Source organism: Clytia hemisphaerica, unplaced genomic scaffold (assembly GCF_902728285.1).
Source record: "Clytia hemisphaerica strain Z4C2 unplaced genomic scaffold, Clytia hemisphaerica genome assembly, whole genome shotgun sequence".
NCBI classification, from domain to species: Eukaryota; Metazoa; Cnidaria; class Hydrozoa; order Leptothecata; family Clytiidae; genus Clytia; species Clytia hemisphaerica.
In genome coordinates this window covers 1726620-1745011 of record NW_027103564.1, presented here as the reverse complement: position 1 = coordinate 1745011, position 18392 = coordinate 1726620, and the positions used below count along the sequence as shown (strand labels likewise).

The 18392-nt window shown below is 36.5% G+C and overlaps 2 protein-coding genes and 1 long non-coding RNA gene across 4 annotated transcripts; 2 read left to right on the top strand and 1 right to left on the bottom strand.

Annotated features, from left to right (window-relative positions):
* The first annotated feature begins 1196 nt into the window (after window positions 1-1196).
* On the top strand, window positions 1197-16841 carry LOC136800865 (uncharacterized). The gene is made up of 7 exons (XM_067057476.1): window positions 1197-1258; window positions 7875-7976; window positions 8939-9054; window positions 10645-10676; window positions 11524-11569; window positions 13750-13873; window positions 16190-16841. The coding sequence occupies exons 1-7, from the start codon at window positions 1210-1212 to the stop codon at window positions 16381-16383; spliced, it is 663 nt and encodes a 220-aa protein (XP_066913577.1). The 5' UTR covers window positions 1197-1209; the 3' UTR covers window positions 16384-16841.
* On the top strand, window positions 2194-6272 carry LOC136800945 (uncharacterized). 2 transcript variants are annotated; one of them, XM_067057557.1, is made up of 13 exons: window positions 2194-2503; window positions 2769-2851; window positions 3034-3134; window positions 3264-3371; window positions 3465-3727; window positions 3955-4057; window positions 4237-4400; window positions 4564-4643; window positions 4845-5037; window positions 5192-5401; window positions 5546-5620; window positions 5716-5863; window positions 6001-6272. In XM_067057557.1, the coding sequence occupies exons 1-13, from the start codon at window positions 2249-2251 to the stop codon at window positions 6159-6161; spliced, it is 1944 nt and encodes a 647-aa protein (XP_066913658.1). In that variant the 5' UTR covers window positions 2194-2248; the 3' UTR covers window positions 6162-6272. The 2 variants fall into 2 exon arrangements, with proteins under 2 accessions (XP_066913658.1, XP_066913656.1); XM_067057555.1 differs by having other exon boundaries at window positions 3264-3727.
* LOC136800946 (uncharacterized) lies at window positions 3195-6169 on the bottom strand. The gene is made up of 5 exons (XR_010845778.1): window positions 6079-6169; window positions 5538-5685; window positions 4832-5049; window positions 4550-4654; window positions 3195-3476 (listed from the first exon to the last, which is right to left on the bottom strand). It is a non-coding gene; the product is annotated as an uncharacterized lncRNA (long non-coding RNA).
* Window positions 16842-18392: the final 1551 nt, after the last annotated feature.

Here is an 18392-nt window from a genome sequence, read left to right as displayed (position 1 = left end):
ACAAATTTCTCAAGGCATACATGACATAAAATCATGTTATTTCGTATATTTTGATGATTGACTTTCATATACCATATACAGTCATTGATATAAAAACATCTTGTTCATAATGTGACTGTCACAATTTTATTTTGCTCCATAGATATTCTAGTTTTCGAATTGATATTTTGAAAAATTTTGTCAACTTTGATTTATTTACGTGGTGTTATTTTCAATGCAAAGAATTTTCTTGTCAACTCTTTGGTTTGTGGGTAACAATTTTCAAATAGTTGTGACCTTTTGGAAGCGTGCGTTAGAGTTTATTATTACCGAACGAACACTTTTACTAAGTTCCTTTTGATACAGGGGTGTTCCTTTTAAAAATGTTTAGATCCACTGGTAGCAATAATTGTAGTTGAATTGTTGTACATTAAAGACACGAATTTACGAGCCTCGAAGCTAAGATACAAGTACTGCCTCGCGGGGGGACGTGCCGCTGGTCAGGGTCCCTTTTTTAGGCTCTGAAGATATCTGACAGGGTGTTAAATTTACTAATTTTCAAAATGTTTACCTAACAGGGTCGACTTTCGGTAATTTTTTTCAGGGTGGAAATTTTTAGAAAATTTTTCAATTTGTTGTCTGCTTTTAGTCATTTTGGCAACTTTTCAGGGTGAAAATGGGAAAAAAATGTCGAGCTATGGAGAACATTTGACCGTGAATGTACTTGCAGTTGACGCTCTCTGATTCGATATTTTTCTAATTGATACATTCCATTATTCAATAATAATGAAAGCCACCATCAACAAGAAACACTCATAAACGACACGCTCTACCACTCGATGCGCTCCCTTATTACACCCCCTTCTCACAGACCCACTGGGAAAATTGGCCAAAATATCGTCCCCGGTGGAAAATTATTCTCACATTTTCATCCCCACTGAAAATAATCAAATAAACGCATCCTCGCTTCAAAATATTCACTATTTTTCCCATCAAAAGAATTGAAATCCCCAGCCATAAATAAATATGGGAATATCAATCTCCATCGAGTTTCAGTCCATTATTTTTATCCCCACTGGCTGAAAAAAATCCTACCGGGTTTGTGAGAAGGGGGTATCTTATTCGATGAAAATTCAATTCCTCTTGAAAAACTGTTAGTTTTCAAATCGAGCCTGTAATAGTTATATTCTATATTTCCTTGTTCTTCTTTTAGCTCAGAATCATAAACAAATGATCAAAATGAAACTCTTCACGATTATGCCTTTGGTACTAAACATTGGTAAGTATAAGATCGTCCAACATTTTTTGAAACCTTTAAAAATGTTCTGAAATTGTTCTGTTTATCTCACCATTTTGTGAGTATTTTTTGTGCAATTCCTAAACAATTGGGTGTTCTATATTTCTTATGATTTAGCCCATCGAAGCTTTGCATCGCGCAGAATGGGGTTTCCTAATTTTGACGTTCGAATATCTGACGTAGAAAAAGACGGGGGTAAACGTTCGAAAATCTGTCAATAAAGCCGCGGGGAATGTTTTTCGTGTTTTTCTAGTGTATTATCATGGTAATATATTGATATTCTAATCTTTTTTTATTGGAAATATGAATTAAAAAGGAAAATACAATGTGTCCTCTTTCATTTCTCTTTTTTTCTACGCCCAATGCCAAAGTTTTGTCAACTTTCTAGCTAAAATAAGACAAAGCCCTTTTTGAAAAGAAATTATGACCAAACTCAAGTTCAAGTCTTTGTAGTAAATCGTAGAATTTTTTTTCTTCACAAACGACAACCTTTTCAGAAAGTTTAGACCTTTTCCTTTCCAAAAATGTATAATAACAGTATACTTCCAGGTTTACAACTTGGTGATTTTTTACTTTGAAGGACATAAACGCTAGCTCAGAAGAGGACTCGAGGTTTGTTTATATCAGGGGAAATCCCGTTCTATTCGATTGTTAAAAAAATTCCATGACACAACATTCGAAAAGTAGAATAATTGGGCTTTCCAAATATATATAACACTTGGGGTATTTCCCTTAAACAAAGTGGTGATTTTTGAGCAAGCAAAGAACGCATAATTTATATGCTACGTCAGTTTCCTGGGAAATAAGATAAACAAATAGATTCGAACGTCAAAAAGTTTTCGTGAAAAAGTTTTTTTCAAAAGTGCAAGGAAAACACTCGAGCAATATTCGCTGTTTAGAAACTCTTTTGTAATGTCTTTTGACAATTCTCTCAAATACATACCGTCTTCCAACAAAAATGACTCAAAAGATATGCTGGAAATGACGGGGGAGTTGGTCGTTTATGTGGGCAAAATGGGGTACGCTGAGGCTAAAACTTATGTAGAGGCGCTACTAAAGAAGAAAGGTTGGGTAGGAGTGTACCTCGAGAGTACACATAGATCAATAAACAAGACCGGGGCACGAATACAAAAGAAATTAAAGAACAACAACTCAAAGAATCGGTATGCAATAAAAGGGGCGTGGCATTGCTTTGCAACTGCAGAGGCAACAGTTGCAACACTACAGGTATGTTTCAGAAATCACGTGTTTCGTACCCACTTTTTTATAAGAACAGTAGACCTTAGACTTTTTCTTATGTTCTACTATTTCAAACAACAGGCTTATTGTTAAAAACCCACAAGCTCTCCCTAATATTCTTCTCATACAGGTTATCTTACAGAAAACAAAGTTAGACAATTCCACTGATAAGAAAAAAATCATTTAACTCCTGTGAGTCTCGTAGACTAAATGAATGCAGGAGAAAGTGTAAAAAGTCTACATGATTTTTTAGAATCCAATACCAGCTGTTCGACCAACAAAAGATTTTGAAGAATTGGGTCAGCGACAAAAATACCGGCGTCTGACACAAGTTCGGTAATTGATATATAATTATATACTGTAGTGTTTTACAAATTTTCTGCCCTGCAAAAAAAGCACTTTCTCCATTCCATTACCATAATCAACACCCTTTCCGTTTTCATGTTTGTACTAAATTTCGACGTCAAGACCTTCGCGGTGAAAATAAGTAAAAATAAATATTAGCAATTTTGATTTAGGGAAAGCGTGACAAGAACGGTGGAGAAGTTTGGCTTTACATCCGCTCAGATCAAATTGAAGACGCCATCCGCAACCAAAATAACAGTTTCTTGCGAGAAAGGTAAAGCATAAACTAGACACTAGCACTTCATTCCAAAATAGAAGTTCGGTACGGAAAAAATTGAGAAATTGCAGTTTTGTCGTAAATAAAAAATACATTTAGTTTGAAATAAATACAATTTATATTAAGGATCGTCACTATGGTCGGAATCGTCCTCACAACAATCGACAAGCCAGTCACAATCTTCGAGCCAATCATCGATCGAATCTGATGAACCATCTTTCAAATGGAAGACAGGTAAAGCCGTAAAATTCCACATCACCGAGTTAGTGCTCATTCGTCAGCTTTTGGTAGGTACGGTAAATCGCAAAGTATCTTTTGTTTCTTCAGGTGATGATCTCTCTGAAATTGAAAGGACCAAAGCGGTTATTTATGTATTGGATCGGTATACAGTGTCCACAAAAGCCTATCACGAGCTCTCTCAAATCGCGTTTGGACTTCCGCGCACTCATGCTGTGGAAAAGACCCAGAAACAGATTGCAAGAAGTTTTGATATCGAACCAACTCCTGGAAAGACAGTAGGCGCTCAGATGAGACTAATGGGTCAGCTGGAAACTGACGAGAGAGTGAAGTCGGCAGAGAAAAGCATAATGGTTAGTCTAAAGATCCCCCTTTCCTCTAGAAAATATCGCCATTTTATGAGGAAAGAGCCTTATTATTTTTTCTAACAAAGACTCTTTATTTTTCCTGAGAAAAGGGCCCCTTTTTTGAGCAACTTCGTTTGTTCTGATAAAGACATTTAATTTTTTCTTAGAAACAGAGCTCCCTATTTTTTTAGAAGAGCCTAAACAATTAATCTATATTTCTTTTGTTATAATAGCTCAAAATCAGTGGTGATGGAACTAGACTAACTCGAAAATCAAATCTTGTGGTCATGTCATACACAATTATAGAAGAATCTGGTTCGTTTTACAAAAGTTCTGGTGAGCATGATTCTGTTCTGTTTTCTGGGTGGGGGCGTGGCAGGCTAAGGGGTCCCTAACTTCCTTAAAAGGAGAGCCATATTTTCTAGCCCCTGAGAACGACAGAATGCATTTAATTTACGTGTGGATTCTCAAGTTGTTTGACAAAATAACATGTGAATTAAATTATTTCTATGTAGGGAACAACGCGGTTGGAGTTGGGATGGCCAGTGAGTCGTACGAGTGTGTGAAAGAATGTTTCCAAGATTTGATCACTGAAGTCAACGAAATTGCAAAAAACCCCGCAATTGTGGTTGGTGGAAAAGAATTGGATGTTGAATTGTTTATTGGTGGAGATTACAAAGTAAGTACAGAGGTCTGGTCTGGTCAAAAAATCGCGTACTCTTTTCCAGGTAGGCAACACTTAAAAATCTTATTATTTGTGCTTAATTGTAACAGGTCACTTTGCAGTTTTTTGAAGAAAGAAAATCGCCTCGGTGTCATTCTATTTACCTTTTTATCCACAGTTTCTTCTCATGATACTCGGCATGAAATCAGCTACTTCGGACAACTCGTGTATTTATTGTGACATCACAAGGGAACAGAGGTGAGAACAACCTAAAGATTAATGCAATTAATGATTTTTATAAAGTTCTCTAACGTAGAAAGCTACGATACATAATAAATAAAAGCATGTTCAGAGTTTTCTAGCTTCTACACCATCTACACACACGAAAAATGCTCAATATTTTCAATACAATAATGGTATTTGCTTTAATTAAAAAAATCATGTACCTCTCTATTTCAGACAAGATCCAACATTTACAGGGAAGAAGAGAAAGATAGATGCTAAATGGTCAAAACAGCGCGGATGCAAAGACGACCCTATCCTGGAAAACGTTCCAATCGAGCATTATTGTGTGGATGAACTCCATCTTCTACTGCGCGTCACTGATCGGTTGGAAGATGGGTTGTTTCATTCAATCCTTGATATGGATGAGGTAAACCAAAGTCTGTATAATAAAAACAATCTAATTAGTCCCTCACATGATTCGGTGTGTAAAGCAAAAAGAGTAACATCAAAGAGTTTGATCTGAGATGTCATTGTGCTTCCGTAGTGTGAGAACATATTAGATAGAATAATTGTTTTTTTAGAAAAATGGAAACACAGAAATTCAGTCAAAGCTAGTTTCCGCGATGAAAGGAATTGGTATCACCCTCAAATTCTGGATGAACAAAAAGAACAAGGTGGAATGGACCTCTTTAATGGGAAATGATAAGAAAAGAATGCTAGCCAAGTTACCAGATCACTTTGACGAGTTCCTGCCCAAAAACCAAGTGGCTCCGACAAGACAGTTATGGAAGGTAACTTTGGAGCTAACCAAACCATTAATTGAGCTATTTCTTGTCCTCCATTTTTTCCTCTTCAGAGCTTTCTGAGAAGAAATCTAAGTTTGTCTTGATAAATCACGAAAAGAAATTTTGAGCCATATTTTCTTACCATTTCAGGCTTTTGAAGAGCTGTACATGATCATGAACAGACCAGAATTGACACCAGCTGAAATTGACGACTTTGAGTTGAAGGTGTGAATACAATTTGATATCAACTAATTTTGAGTGCCAAACTTGTCTAACTCCAGATTTCGAGCCTAAAAAATTAATTAATTTACATTTTTTAGGCAATTGCATGGGTGTACAAGCTCAAAAAGATGAATGGATGTGGTTACGACTGGTCCTACCCAGTGACACCTTATATCCACATAATGGTCAAACACGTCCCAGATGTTTTGAGAAAGTACAAGACTCTCAGGATATTTTCTGGACAGGGTAAGTACCCTCTTCTACTTAAACGATTAAGCACAAAAAAAAATTAAAAACACAAAACCGTATGTGGAGCATTTCCTAGTAAAACCATTATAAATAATATTGAGACTATAGGCTTAACTTACTTTTACTTTTTATAGGGGTGGAGAAGAAGAATGATGAATTTAGGAAGTTTTTTCACTCCAAAATCAACAGGAGAGATGCATGTGTTGACTTACTTGGGGTCGAGAAGCGATTACAGATGTTGCAGGATGGTGGATTTGAACGACAAAAGAGGGCGTACCATCAAACAGAGGATTGATCTCAAAATTAGCCATATATGAAAGAAAAAGAATGTAAATAGTGAATAAAAGTTAGCAAACAGTTATCTCAATTTCTTGAAGACAAAAAAAAGAACTAGCCTTTACACGTCTCTTACATTTCTCACTTTGTTCGTGTGACCAGCAGAAACTTGCATGATCAGTAGATATATTTCTCTAAATATTAAACCTAACTAAAAATTACATTTATCAAAAATTCACTGTGTCCTTAAAAATAGTGACAGAAATTCTCTGTGTCAAACGTTGCTTTTTGTCTTCCACCTCACCAGAGTTTGAAGTCTGGAATAGCTTCGGAGACTTCGACAAAAAGCAACGTATGGTGACAGGAAAAACGATATCTCTCCTTGTCCCTCGCTTGTTTATGAGACTTGAATGCCAATTCTTAGGGAACCATTGAGGGTCAAAGTCATGTTTTTGCAATAACTTCGAACCCCTTGCTAAATCCTCCCCCCTACCGTTGAAGAGATACCTAAAAATAGCAACTGGAAAATCTAGTTGCTTGACGCTTTTCAACCGTTCTTTTAGGGAAGCCTCAAAACAAGTAAGGAGACGTTCAACAAAAAATTCAACTTGCCTCAAGTCTACCACTGGTGTTTCCCATAACCTGTAAATCAAAGGAATGCGACTCTTAAAATCCTGAAATCATGCCTGAATCGTGCAAGTGAAAATCCACTTTAAGGTCACCCCCTTCGTCAAAAAAGATTTTTTTTAAATCTCCATTTCCAGAATAAGTGGCCTCCAACCTATCTTTGGGAAACCTAAGCTCAGGAACAAGGCATAAACAACTGTGTTACTTACTGCAGTAACCGCTCATCCAACAAATTTTCTCTTGGCTCCCAAGTACTGTCTTGAGTTCCCCAACCAGCCCACTTCACCAAGTAGTAAGATGTCTTCCCGATCTACACAAGAAAATAGGCAAATATTAATGGAAGGGATAAAAGGATTTTCCATAGTAAAGCATGTATTTACAACCCACAAGAGACAAACAAAACACTAACCTTTTTCTCTGCCAATATCTCCTCTGCCAGATAGACGTCTTTTCCTCTCTTTTTTCTTTGAGCCATTAAAATCTCATGCTCAGAAGCACTTGATCGGTTGTGAAAAGAAATATAATGAACACTACTTCTTTTTCGTCCTTCCATTTCTCTACCAATTTTTGTTTGATGTCTCTTTGTAAAACAAATTCTTCAAAATAAACATTCGAATTTTTTCTTTCGAACACGTGAAAATAAAATTGTGACGTAACATCTATTTGATTGTTCTTTTAACCAATCACGCGCGCGAGCATTGTTGCAACAACCAATCAGATTGACGCAAACAATAAGACAAAGACGGGGGTTTACGTCAATAACGCGTCAATCAAATAAAACATGACAAGATCTGGAAACCCCTTTCTGCGCGATGTGTGTTCTTATATAATTTGCTCTCACGAAAAAACCGTTAGTTATGCCTGGTACACACTACTACACCTCTTATTATCATTTAACGTTTAATTACAAAGATTCCGGGGGGCATTGACCTTGACGACCGCCGGGGACGTGCCGCTCTGAAAAGTAACCAAAATGACTAAAAGTATAAAAAATTGTCCTGAGAATTTACAAAATTTGTGACCCTCTTCCACCCGCCCCAAAAAAAAAACATAACGAATTTTTCTGAATTTTATGCATATCTACACTCCTCCCTTTTCATTTTAGCATACTGTATCCAACCACAATTCAAGAATGCACAGCCATACACTCCAATTGATTCCACCAAACTTGATCAACTTCCAACGATGCTCAATGCCACCAATCCAGGTACCAAGTGAAAGATGCAGCACTGATAAAATAATCGTTTCTCCCTCACACCCCAAACCCAAAGACTCGCTAAATATCGTCGCAGCAAAATAAAAAAGCTTTAAGTCCATTTATTGGAAAATTGATGAGTTACGACCATACCGCTTTTAGAAAAATAAGAATTTTTTACTTTATTTTCAGGGTAAAAAAGTTTAGGACAAAAAAGCCTTGCCCAGAGTGGAAACAATTTTGGACTTAAGGCTTTTTTAACACAAAAATCAATTGTTAGTGGTTTTTCAGGATTTAAGGAAAAATAATTTAAAATTGATTTTCTCAAAACAACAAAAATTTGATGTTTTGTTAAATTATCAGTAATTTTTCCGCCATAATGGAAGAAGGAAAGGTTCGAAAAAGGTGATCCCTTACCTCCCTTACGCAAATCAAACGTTTGCTTCTCTCAAGGTTGCACACATTATCATCATCCCAGCTGGCACACGACATTGTTTTATCGTTTGTCTAATGTTCATAACGTCCATATAATGTAAGATGAACGTTGAAACAACGTTGTGTACCAGCTGAGATACTTCGATCTTGGTCCCAAACGCTACACACAACTACAATCTCGTTCCATGCATATTATCAGCATATTATTGTCTACCAATGGCCTTCATCAGTAACGTCGATAGAGGAATACATGGGAACGGACTTGGGCCGCAAAACTAGTACCATTATTTTCTGGGTATCTGACACATTGGAACCATGATTTGACAGTTTCAATTTTTATGGTTTTTATCTTCCTACAGTTGACTCTCGCTAATTCGAACTCGAACGGAGAATCCTTATCTGGTCGAGTTATAGAGAGATTCGAATTATAGAAAGGATTCAGAGGTTTTCTTCTTGACGGAGACTACAAACAAGTTCGAATTATAGAAAGATTCAAAATAGAAGTTCGAATAAGCGAGACTAATGTATTTTCAATTCAGGTCCGTATGGTTTCAGCAGTGCGACGATTTTGTATCATGGAAATATCCAAGAAAGTGTGAATAACCCAGTTATTGAGATCAAGAATGGAATGACTGGAACACAGATTCAAATTAGAGTAAGTTAATTCATATTCCCCTTATCAACTCTTAACAACGTTCCCGGGGGTACTAGGGTTGCGAGCTGACGGTGCGTGCCATCCGACATTCGACCCTTGGACCCTCACCGGGACAAAAAAGGAGAAAACAAAGGACATTTTTGCGAATTTTACGACCCTTATTGTGACAAATTTGACCAAATTTCGATCTTTCCGGGGGTAAAAAGTTGAAAATTTCCCATTTCTCCGACCCTTAGTGGGACTGAAATTTGATTTTCTGATTATCTCGACCCTTAGCGGGACTTTTGAAATCCAAAAAAGTACCCTTAAGGGCGGCACATACCGTACCCTCCATTTGCCTAAATTTGCCGAAGAACCCCCCCCCCCCCAGGGACAAAGTAGGCTGCTTGTATCCTCTAACGAATTCGTGCTACTTTTTTGTAGAGGTCTGCGATTCAGACTAGGGACAACGCGGTCGCCTTCTAAGGCAATCTGGTAATGAATTTACAAGGACACTTTTTTCCAGCGCATGGTATTTTTTTTTTGCTGCTACTAAATAAACAAAGCTAAATTTCACCTAGACTCTATTCCTTATGAGAAACATTTGTTTGAGTTTCTTAGGTGGACGTAGACGATGCTATCAGCCGTCATAGAGGGATAGTAAACGCAGGGAAATATAATGCGCAAAGTTTACAGCTGTAGTTTACGGAAAAAAACAGCGGCGGTGGAACATTGGAACATTGGAACATTGTAAACACCACTGCTTTCTCCGTTTTCAAATTAATCCGCCTCCTAAATTATTCCCTTTTTATTGATCATGTATGGACGATAGGATCGTCTTAGGTGAAGTACAATACTCTCTTTAGCATTCTAATAGCTAAATGACATTAATTTTTTTTCGCAATGCAACATACTCCATCCCACCAACCTGAAACGCTTTCTCGTGTCTCCACCCCATTTTTCTTTCCATCAATAAAAGTGAAACTTCACTTTTGTTCCTGGGACAAAATCAGCGTGTCTTTTGGTATTTCCCTCACTTTTTGTCCTATGAAACAAAACAAAAAACCATGGGACACGCACTTTTTTTCTTCTGTTGGTGGGATGGAGCTAGTCTAAGACGAGTTTCATCTAAGATAGGTAGCTGTTGTCGTAAACACAGACTCTATCCGCCGCGCAACATATTGCGTTTTATAATATACAAACTATGTTATATCATAATAATATGTTATACGGACGATAGCATTGTCTAGGATGGAGCATGTTGCATTGCACCAACGCGAAAACTTCTCGTGTCCCCAAGCCTTTACAAATGCAACAAACCATTTCAAAAAAGCCCAAGAGGCACTCAAGGCAAGGGTTCTAACGTTTTAAAAAGCGAGAAAGACGAAAGGTCCAAAATTTTGAAAAATCTGACCATTTTTTTGCCTTAGCCCTTAAAATGAACAAGAACTTTCAAGAAAATGCACCACAAGGGTCGATTTGTCGCCAAAGATATATGTAACGTAGTACAACTACTGTCAATAATCTTGAATCACCATCCAAGTGTATAGAGACTTCGTTGTATTATAATCTTTCTTTTAAACATGATACTATCTATATTTTATTTTCTAGGTAGAAACCAAAGTAAACGGAGCTAGTATATGGTAAGTTTTCATAATGCTCTTAAAAGTACTTTTAAACCCAACAAAAAGGGTTATTTAAAGGTTTTATTTTTACATAAGTGTCCCAGTTTCATATCACTATCTGACACATATTTTATATCAGGACAGTGTCTGCCTATTGATTTACTATGCTGATATAAGCAAAAAAATGTTTTTCTTTCCCTTTTTCTGAACAATCTTGCTCTGCATCCGTGCCAATCCAACGTGAAAAAGCTTATGAATTAAAATTGATGAGTAAGCAAACGATATCACTCTTATTTAAAACAAAACATTTAAAAAGGGACGCCCCCATTGGTTTACTTGGTTCAAGGCAAGGCTCGATTTTTCACCCAAATTTACTTAAATTTGAAGGTATTTGCCCATTTCAAGGCACAAAATGTTCAGATTTTCCAAACGTTGCCCAAAAAAGTTTTTCTCACTTTTTTTAACCGTTAGACCAACCCTAACCATAACCAAGCCTCCTGGGCTTTTTTGAAATGGTCTGTTTTTCTCTCTTCGATATTTGGAACCCTTAAGGGCCGCACATAAGTGCCTTATAAACACTTACGAAATCAGCCAGTAAAGGACTTAATCTTCGGTTTGAGATTTCCAAATTTTTGTATGCAGGCTAAAGAAGATGGAAAAGCAAAGGATCAAAAGAAGATTTTGTTTTTTGGAAAAATCTTAAAAATTCTCCAAAAATCTGATATTCTGGTCTGTAAAATGTCTTTCACTTAACAAAAATTGTTGAAAATCTTTATATGTGTTCAGGAGTTACAAAAGATCAATTTTGTAAAGTTTGACGACTATTGAAGGATTATTTCAAAAGATATTCAACTTTGCTTTTCAGTGTTATGGATGATGTTCCACAAGATGGAAGCGAAAACTGTGGAAAGGTGAGTAGGATGTGATGACGTATTTCAGTCATATTCGTGTCCCTATATTTTATTGTTTTTTTGCCTTCACCTTACTAACACAGCGTTAGTATGAATATGGTTAACCATACAAACAGAGCGATGGCCAAGTGGTCAAAGACGTCAGTGTCTCAAACCAGGGGTTCGTGGTTCGAATCCCCACTTCCTCCAATGTTTGGTTCAGTTCATAGATAGCCGAGCCAGCTGGCCGTGAACCGCGTAAAAACAATCGAAAGACTGTCAAAAGTCCTAGATTACTGGGCTATCTACGTAAAATATCCACTCTATCTATCTACGTCACGAACATAACTTGCCTCGTTTTGAAATAATGGCCATGGTGATTAACTCCCAGCAAACTTCATTAAAACTACTTTCTATTCATAAACAAGAAGCCGAAGCGGCGTGAAGGCCCAGCTGACGTGGCAATAACCAAATGTCGTTTGTAACGGGTACCTTGAGAGAATCAATGTTTGCGGAATCGTATTTTTGCAATTTTAGGGTTTAAAGGAAACATCGAATCTTAGAATCCTAATGCACATTTTCGGCAGAGATTGAAATACGAAACATTGAACATTCAAAAAGTTAAAAAAGTGAAAAATGAAAAGAAAGAAACCAGCTGCGCTGGAAGGTCAGGGGAAGGTCAGCAATAATAAATGATACGCAATATATGTATATAATAGATTTGCTTAATGTTTTTCTTACTAGTATGAAAGAAAAAATTGGTTTAAATAAATTCACAAACTTCAAATGTCAAATGTTGACCGTCAAGGTTCAGAAATATCGATTTAACCCGTTAGCATCATGAAAAACATTCCAAACTTATTCAAATTTACACATGAGCTGTATTTTAGTATCCTTTAATGAATTACAACATAAGTTTACTTGAAAAAATTCTCTGTCAGGTTTGAAAAATCCAACCACCGACCATTTAGAGCGATAGATCCAAAATTGTCTGTTTTCACGGGCTGCATCATGAAAAACATTCCAAACTTATTCAAATTTACACATGAGCTGTACTTTAGTATCCTTTAATGAGTTACAGCATAGGTTTACTTGAAAAAATTCCCTGTTAGGTTTGAAAAATCCAACCACCGACCGTTTTAGTTTATTTAGAGTAATAAATCCAAAATTGACCATTTTCACGGGTAGCATCATGAAAAACATTCCAAATTTATTCAAATTTACACTTTAGCTGCATTTTAGTATCCTTTAATGAGTTACAGCATAAATTTACTTGAAAAATTCTCTGTCAGGTTTAAAAAATCCAGCCACCGACCGTTTAGAGCGATAAAATCCAAACTGACCATCTTCACGGGTAGCATCATGAAAAACATTCCAAACTTATTCAAATTTACACATGAGCTGCATTTTATTATCATTTAATGAATTACAACATAAGTTTACTTGAAAAAAGTCTCTGTCAAGCTTGAAATATAAAACTCCAACATCCAAATGCTCCCTGACCTAAAAAATACTTTGCCATAAAGAGAATGAAATTTGACTTTACTACCAATTCAATCCAATATAACAGTAGGTCAAACATCGTGCGGGTAGGCGAGGCAAAAATTCTAAATCGGCCGCTGGTTTAGCCTGGACTACTGGACTTGTTAATCTATTGCGCGCACAGGCTCCGACAAAGCCAAAATCATTTCGTTCAGTTGCTTTTTAAAGGCCCACTTGCGCTGCGCGGCTGGGCCAAAAAATTGATTTTTCTCAAGGGACATACTCTCGGGTACCTAATAGCCGGGGGGGGTTGGAATAAGCAGGGGGGTTGGAAAAAATCTCAAAATTTAATAAGCGGGGGGGTTGGAATAAAAATGTCCTGGGTGGAAAATGTTTGAAAGGAGGCTAATACAGCAGAATTAAGACAAAAAAGGGAACTTTCAAAAACATTTTCCCAAAAATTAATAAGTGGAGGGGTTGGAATAAAAATGTCCTAGGTGGAAAATTTCCGAAAAATTAATTAGCGGGGGGGGACGGCTATTAGGTACCCGAGAGTAATCACCATGGTAATTGTTTGAATACGAGGCAAGTGATGTTCGTGACGTAATTTATAAAAAGACCTATTGGGGTAATACAAAAAACATACCCATCATTCTGGAGCATGTAGAACCCCTTTTTACATCAGAAGGAAACAATTTCAAATGGTTTTCAAATTTCAGGGTCAAATTGATGTCTGTTATACGCCAGCTCGAGATGGAATGAAATTCGAATATTATTGCACTGAAAGTTGTGACTCGGATGATGTTGGATTTTATTATCGAATTGTCAAAAGTCCAGTTGGAGGTGAGATCGATTCAATGTTTTTATGAGAAAATTTCCGAAGGGGCTTAAAGAGAAAACTCTTGGGTTGGAAATGAAGGCACTTATTTCCAATTCAAAACGCGAGATCCACGAGGTTTTCACGAAAACATTGGATTGAAAATTAAATCTATCACTAGGTTTTGAAAAATTTAACGGTTTCAATCTGGCGTTAGAAAATGTTGAAAGGTTGAAGATTCCTAAAAAACCCAATGATTGATACACTGTTTTTTTGAGAAAAGTATTTGGAAAGATTTTGTTGGTCATCAATGATTTGTTTCCATAAACTTCGCTTTTAACATGTGAAAGCTGGGTCTAAACATTCGAAACTTTTTTAAGGTTTTCAATGTTAAGATTCGGCTAGCAGCATCTGATAGACCTTTTCATAGATTACGTACACGTTTTCCTTATAAGAACATCCAAAATTTTTGAAGCCTTTGGATGTTCTTAACTTTTTGAGTTTTAAGCCTGAAAATGTTCTTAACATGTTCTTATTTTCAACATTTTGTGAATAATTCTGACCATTTTTCTAATAAGTAGGGTGTTTTTGAGTCCACAAAGCCTTAAAATATTCTTATATATTTTGCTCTTATAAAAAACGTGTCACGAGAAACGCTTACCTCGTTGTCAATGTATTGCCATGGTAGTTGATTCCCAGAGGAGTTCAAAAGAAGTTTACTCTATTTAAAAAAAGTAACACTTGACGCATCAAGGGATTTGATCATCTAGATAATGGTTTTAAAACAAAGTAGTCGTTGCACTCTAAATAATTTTGAAAAGGCCTATTGATGTCTCTGAAAAACAAAAAACAATAGGGTCTCATATGCATCGAGTTTAAAGCGCAGACATCTGTAAAGCCTGAAGGGCTAGATAAGCAACTTTAAGCTTTCTTCAGCAAAAAAAAGTGAATATCGGAAAAATATTGTTGCTATTGTTTTCCAAAACCCGCGAAGCTTCTGATTGGTCAATCGCTGAAATTCTATTGTAATGTCACGTGACTCTGGTAGGAAATCCTTCCAAAGATGAACTTCACTTTTTGACCAAGGCCGCTTATCTAGCCCTTCGGGCTATACTATATCATTGGTTTAACCCTATTCAAACTAGGCTTTTAGGGGCGGTTCAGAACTAGGGGGGGGGGGGCTTTTCCTGTACCACCCCTTAACTTTTGATCTAGTGGGTCTTTTTGGATGAAATTTGGCACACAAGATCCTTGTCACGTAAGGTAACTTTTGACAAAAAATTTTTTTGATGACGTCACTTATCATGCCCAAAGTGAGCAAAAACCGAAAATTTCCTTTGTTCTTATAAATAGCTATTGCATTCTAACAAAAGCTTTAGAATAAAGTTGCCTGAGTTTAAAATGCTTATTTTATCCTAAATATTCAATAAATTACGGTTTAAATGATATATTTGACATTAAAAATCAATTTGTATTGGAAAAGTGTCAATTTTTGTGACACCTTACTGTCAGAAATGTCATCATGCTCAAGGTGTGAAAATTTTTAGGTGTCAAATGTTTTATTATTTTGAAGCTAAATAAAGTTTAGGAATTTACAGAAAATTTCACGGCAAAAGCTCTATTATTTCAGGAGCTATTACCACAATGCTGGACAAAAGGTTGGTAGACTTCTGCAATATTTGCAAAATACTTCAATATCGATCAAAAACAAGTTCCCAAGAGGCTCTGGGTGCTTTCCAAACCCATTCAAAGTCTATCAAAGTCTTTGAAAGTCACCCACTGCAGTCTAACCGCAAGGGCAAACCACAAGGGCTTGATTAACTGCCTTACACCAGTATCAAAACGCTGATTTTTTGCTTGTGGTTCCCTCAAAAGCAATTCAAAAGCAATGCAACGACTTCAAAAGTGTTTTTCTTAACTTCCATCCCCTTTCAGACACATAGAAGAGTCATTTTGCTCTATTTCTCATCATTTTTCACTGAAATTTCATTTGTCTACAACCTTTTGTCCGGCATTGCAATAGTTTAACCTCCGAACAGAAAGAGGCCCCCCTAGTACGAATAGGGTTAAAGCCCGAAGGTTTAGTAGAATCTCTAACCTTTCCCAGGCAAGAAAAGGTGAAGCCACTTATTTCCCATTCGGAATGCGCCTAGAACGTGCCGCAATCACTTTGTTTTTGAGGACTGCATTTTTTTTTGAAATCTAGCGATAGACCCGGTGTTTGTATAAAAACCATGCGCGGGCGCGTTCGCGTATCTTCATTTCCCATCCAGGAGTCTCAAGTCTAGTCCTTCGGGCTTGGAAGTCAATGCTCATAGGGTGTATTATATCTTACTTTGCAGCTGACGATTTATGGTGTACAAATCTCCCACAGTATGATTGGCCCTCAAACTTACAACCGACGCCCCGAACTTTACCACCTAGAGGTACCACCCCGCCCAACTTAGATCAAGACTCCAGCAGTATCACCAACCAGGCTAAATACAGTGTCGTTTTAGCCTTGGCGTCTGTGATTTGTTTGTTTTTGTGGAAGTAATTTATTGAATGTTTAATGATTGTAATAAGCTTGGGAACGGTTTAGAATATGCATTTATAATTAGTAGATACAACACCCCTGTCTCATAGGCCCGATAGGATCCTTTCACTTGGAATACACCTTTCCCGCAATTCCCAAAACAGATGCGCGCACATTATTTTTTTGCTCTCCACCGTTTGGTCTCTGGAGGTAAACAAACCCGTTTTTGCCTGCCTTTCCTTAGGGGAAGTTAGTTTTTTGAGCTTTTCTTAAGTTCAATCTTTAGAAAATGTTGTCTATATTAATTGCAAAATCTATTATCCCCTGTAGTAGCCTCTAAACGCGCTTTTCCTAAGTTTACGGGTGTTATACTTTCAAAATCTTTAGAAATTTTTGAAATTCTGAAACACTTTTGATTTTAAATGTAAATTGACAAATTATTTTTATGAAATTAATATAAACATTATTTCTGGTTTAAATTACCAAAAAACTGTTATTTTTCGTAGCATTTTAATTGCATTTCTCATAAAAACGCACTTATCTATTCCCAAACGAGACGTTCATCCAATTTATGGTATACTGTACGAAATTAAACATTGACACCGGAAGTTTTCAAACTTCAAGCTAAAAAAATCCACCGTGCCACAACGTGCCACCAAAAGATTTTCATATCACAGTGGAGCTAGAAGACTCACGTCTAATATACTTTAATTTCAGCTCTTCTCGGAGAAACTTTGGAAAGATACCCTAAACTGCAAAATGTCGTATCTTTATAAGCTATTTGTTTGATTTTACTTATCTGATGATGTTTTTCTCACACCAGATTTCATAAATGTACCCACTAGGTATTTTATAGCCTGGGTATCCAGACTCAAAATTTTATCAAAACTTTGGAAACCCAGGCAGACACACCATAATTACTTACCATAAAACCTCTTTTACAAACTACTAAAACAAAACTACTTTAAACTACATCTCTTGTAGGAGATGAGCCACATTAGCCACATTCATAAAGGCTCCTTTCCATTAGCCATTTTGTTTAGAAATGAACCTGCATTTTCATTTGTTTATCTTTTTTTGCATTGTCAGCTTTTCCTATAAATTATGCGCGCGCATAGAAAATTCTGCCCAGTGACTGGGCGCGTATTGGTCAATTAGAGACACTCGCATGTGCAGGGACAAATATCCCTGCAGACGAGTTACTTGGACCAGACCGTAAAAGCAGAGAAAAAATATAAAAAAACTAAAGGTGAAATAGTTTACAGTCTGGATATCCAGGCTAGGTATTCTAGCATTTATTTTCAAACTTTTGGCCAGAAAAAGTACAAATAGAAAAAGATAGAGAACTTTTTAAATATAAAGAGTCCTTCGAGCCGCCATGACGCAGTTGTCCTTTCGGATCATGAATCGTGATTGTAAATGCTGCCATTTATTTGTGGAATTATCACAAAATTTTAAAACTGCAAGTTGTTTTAAGTGTTTTAACTTACGGTTTAAAAAGATGGTCGAATAAGGCTTACAATATAGCCTGGAAGCTGATAAAACCCTTCCGAATCGAAAAACCTAATGAAATAGCGTGAAGGGGCTAAACTGACATAGGCGTAGCGAGATACCCTGAAAAGTTTATGGATGAGAGCGGTTACTGTGACACTGTAATTATTGTCTTTGATTGTTTTATCAAAAGATAATGAATATGTCATAAACGTCTGCACTCCCTCATAAATTTTGCAGGGTATTTCGCTTCGCATATGATTTGACCAGAACTTTAGACGAGCAGCGCTATTTAATAGGAAATTAGAATCATTAAGCAAAAATCAAAAGATTATTTTCTTATAAAAACATTTTAATTGTTATGACATTATTGATAATAAAAAAATAAACCGCATTGCTATTGAAGCGTAGCAAACTCGTTTAATTGCTTTTCTCTAAAGCTCTTTTTACACTACAGTGCTATTTTCTATCGGGATTTTGATCTATTTATAGTTGTCTTAGTGTAGTTCAATGATTATCTAATTATAACTCTCTCTTGA

What these genes read in the sequence shown, in the direction of transcription:
- LOC136800945 (XM_067057555.1), top strand. Translation starts at nt 2,249, where the DNA reads ATGCTGGAAATGACGGGGGAGTTGGTCGTTTATGTGGGCAAAATGGGG. An exon ending in CGGCAGAGAAAAGCATAATG is followed by an intron (nt 3,728 to 3,954) that starts GTTAGTCTAAAG and finishes TTGTTATAATAG; the next exon opens with CTCAAAATCAGTGGTGATGG. An exon ending in CAGGATATTTTCTGGACAGG is followed by an intron (nt 5,864 to 6,000) that starts GTAAGTACCCTC and finishes TACTTTTTATAG; the next exon opens with GGGTGGAGAAGAAGAATGAT.
- LOC136800865 (XM_067057476.1), top strand. Translation starts at nt 1,210, where the DNA reads ATGATCAAAATGAAACTCTTCACGATTATGCCTTTGGTACTAAACATT. An exon ending in GCCTTTGGTACTAAACATTG is followed by an intron (nt 1,259 to 7,874) that starts GTAAGTATAAGA and finishes TTTTCATTTTAG; the next exon opens with CATACTGTATCCAACCACAA. An exon ending in GAACACAGATTCAAATTAGA is followed by an intron (nt 9,055 to 10,644) that starts GTAAGTTAATTC and finishes TTTATTTTCTAG; the next exon opens with GTAGAAACCAAAGTAAACGG.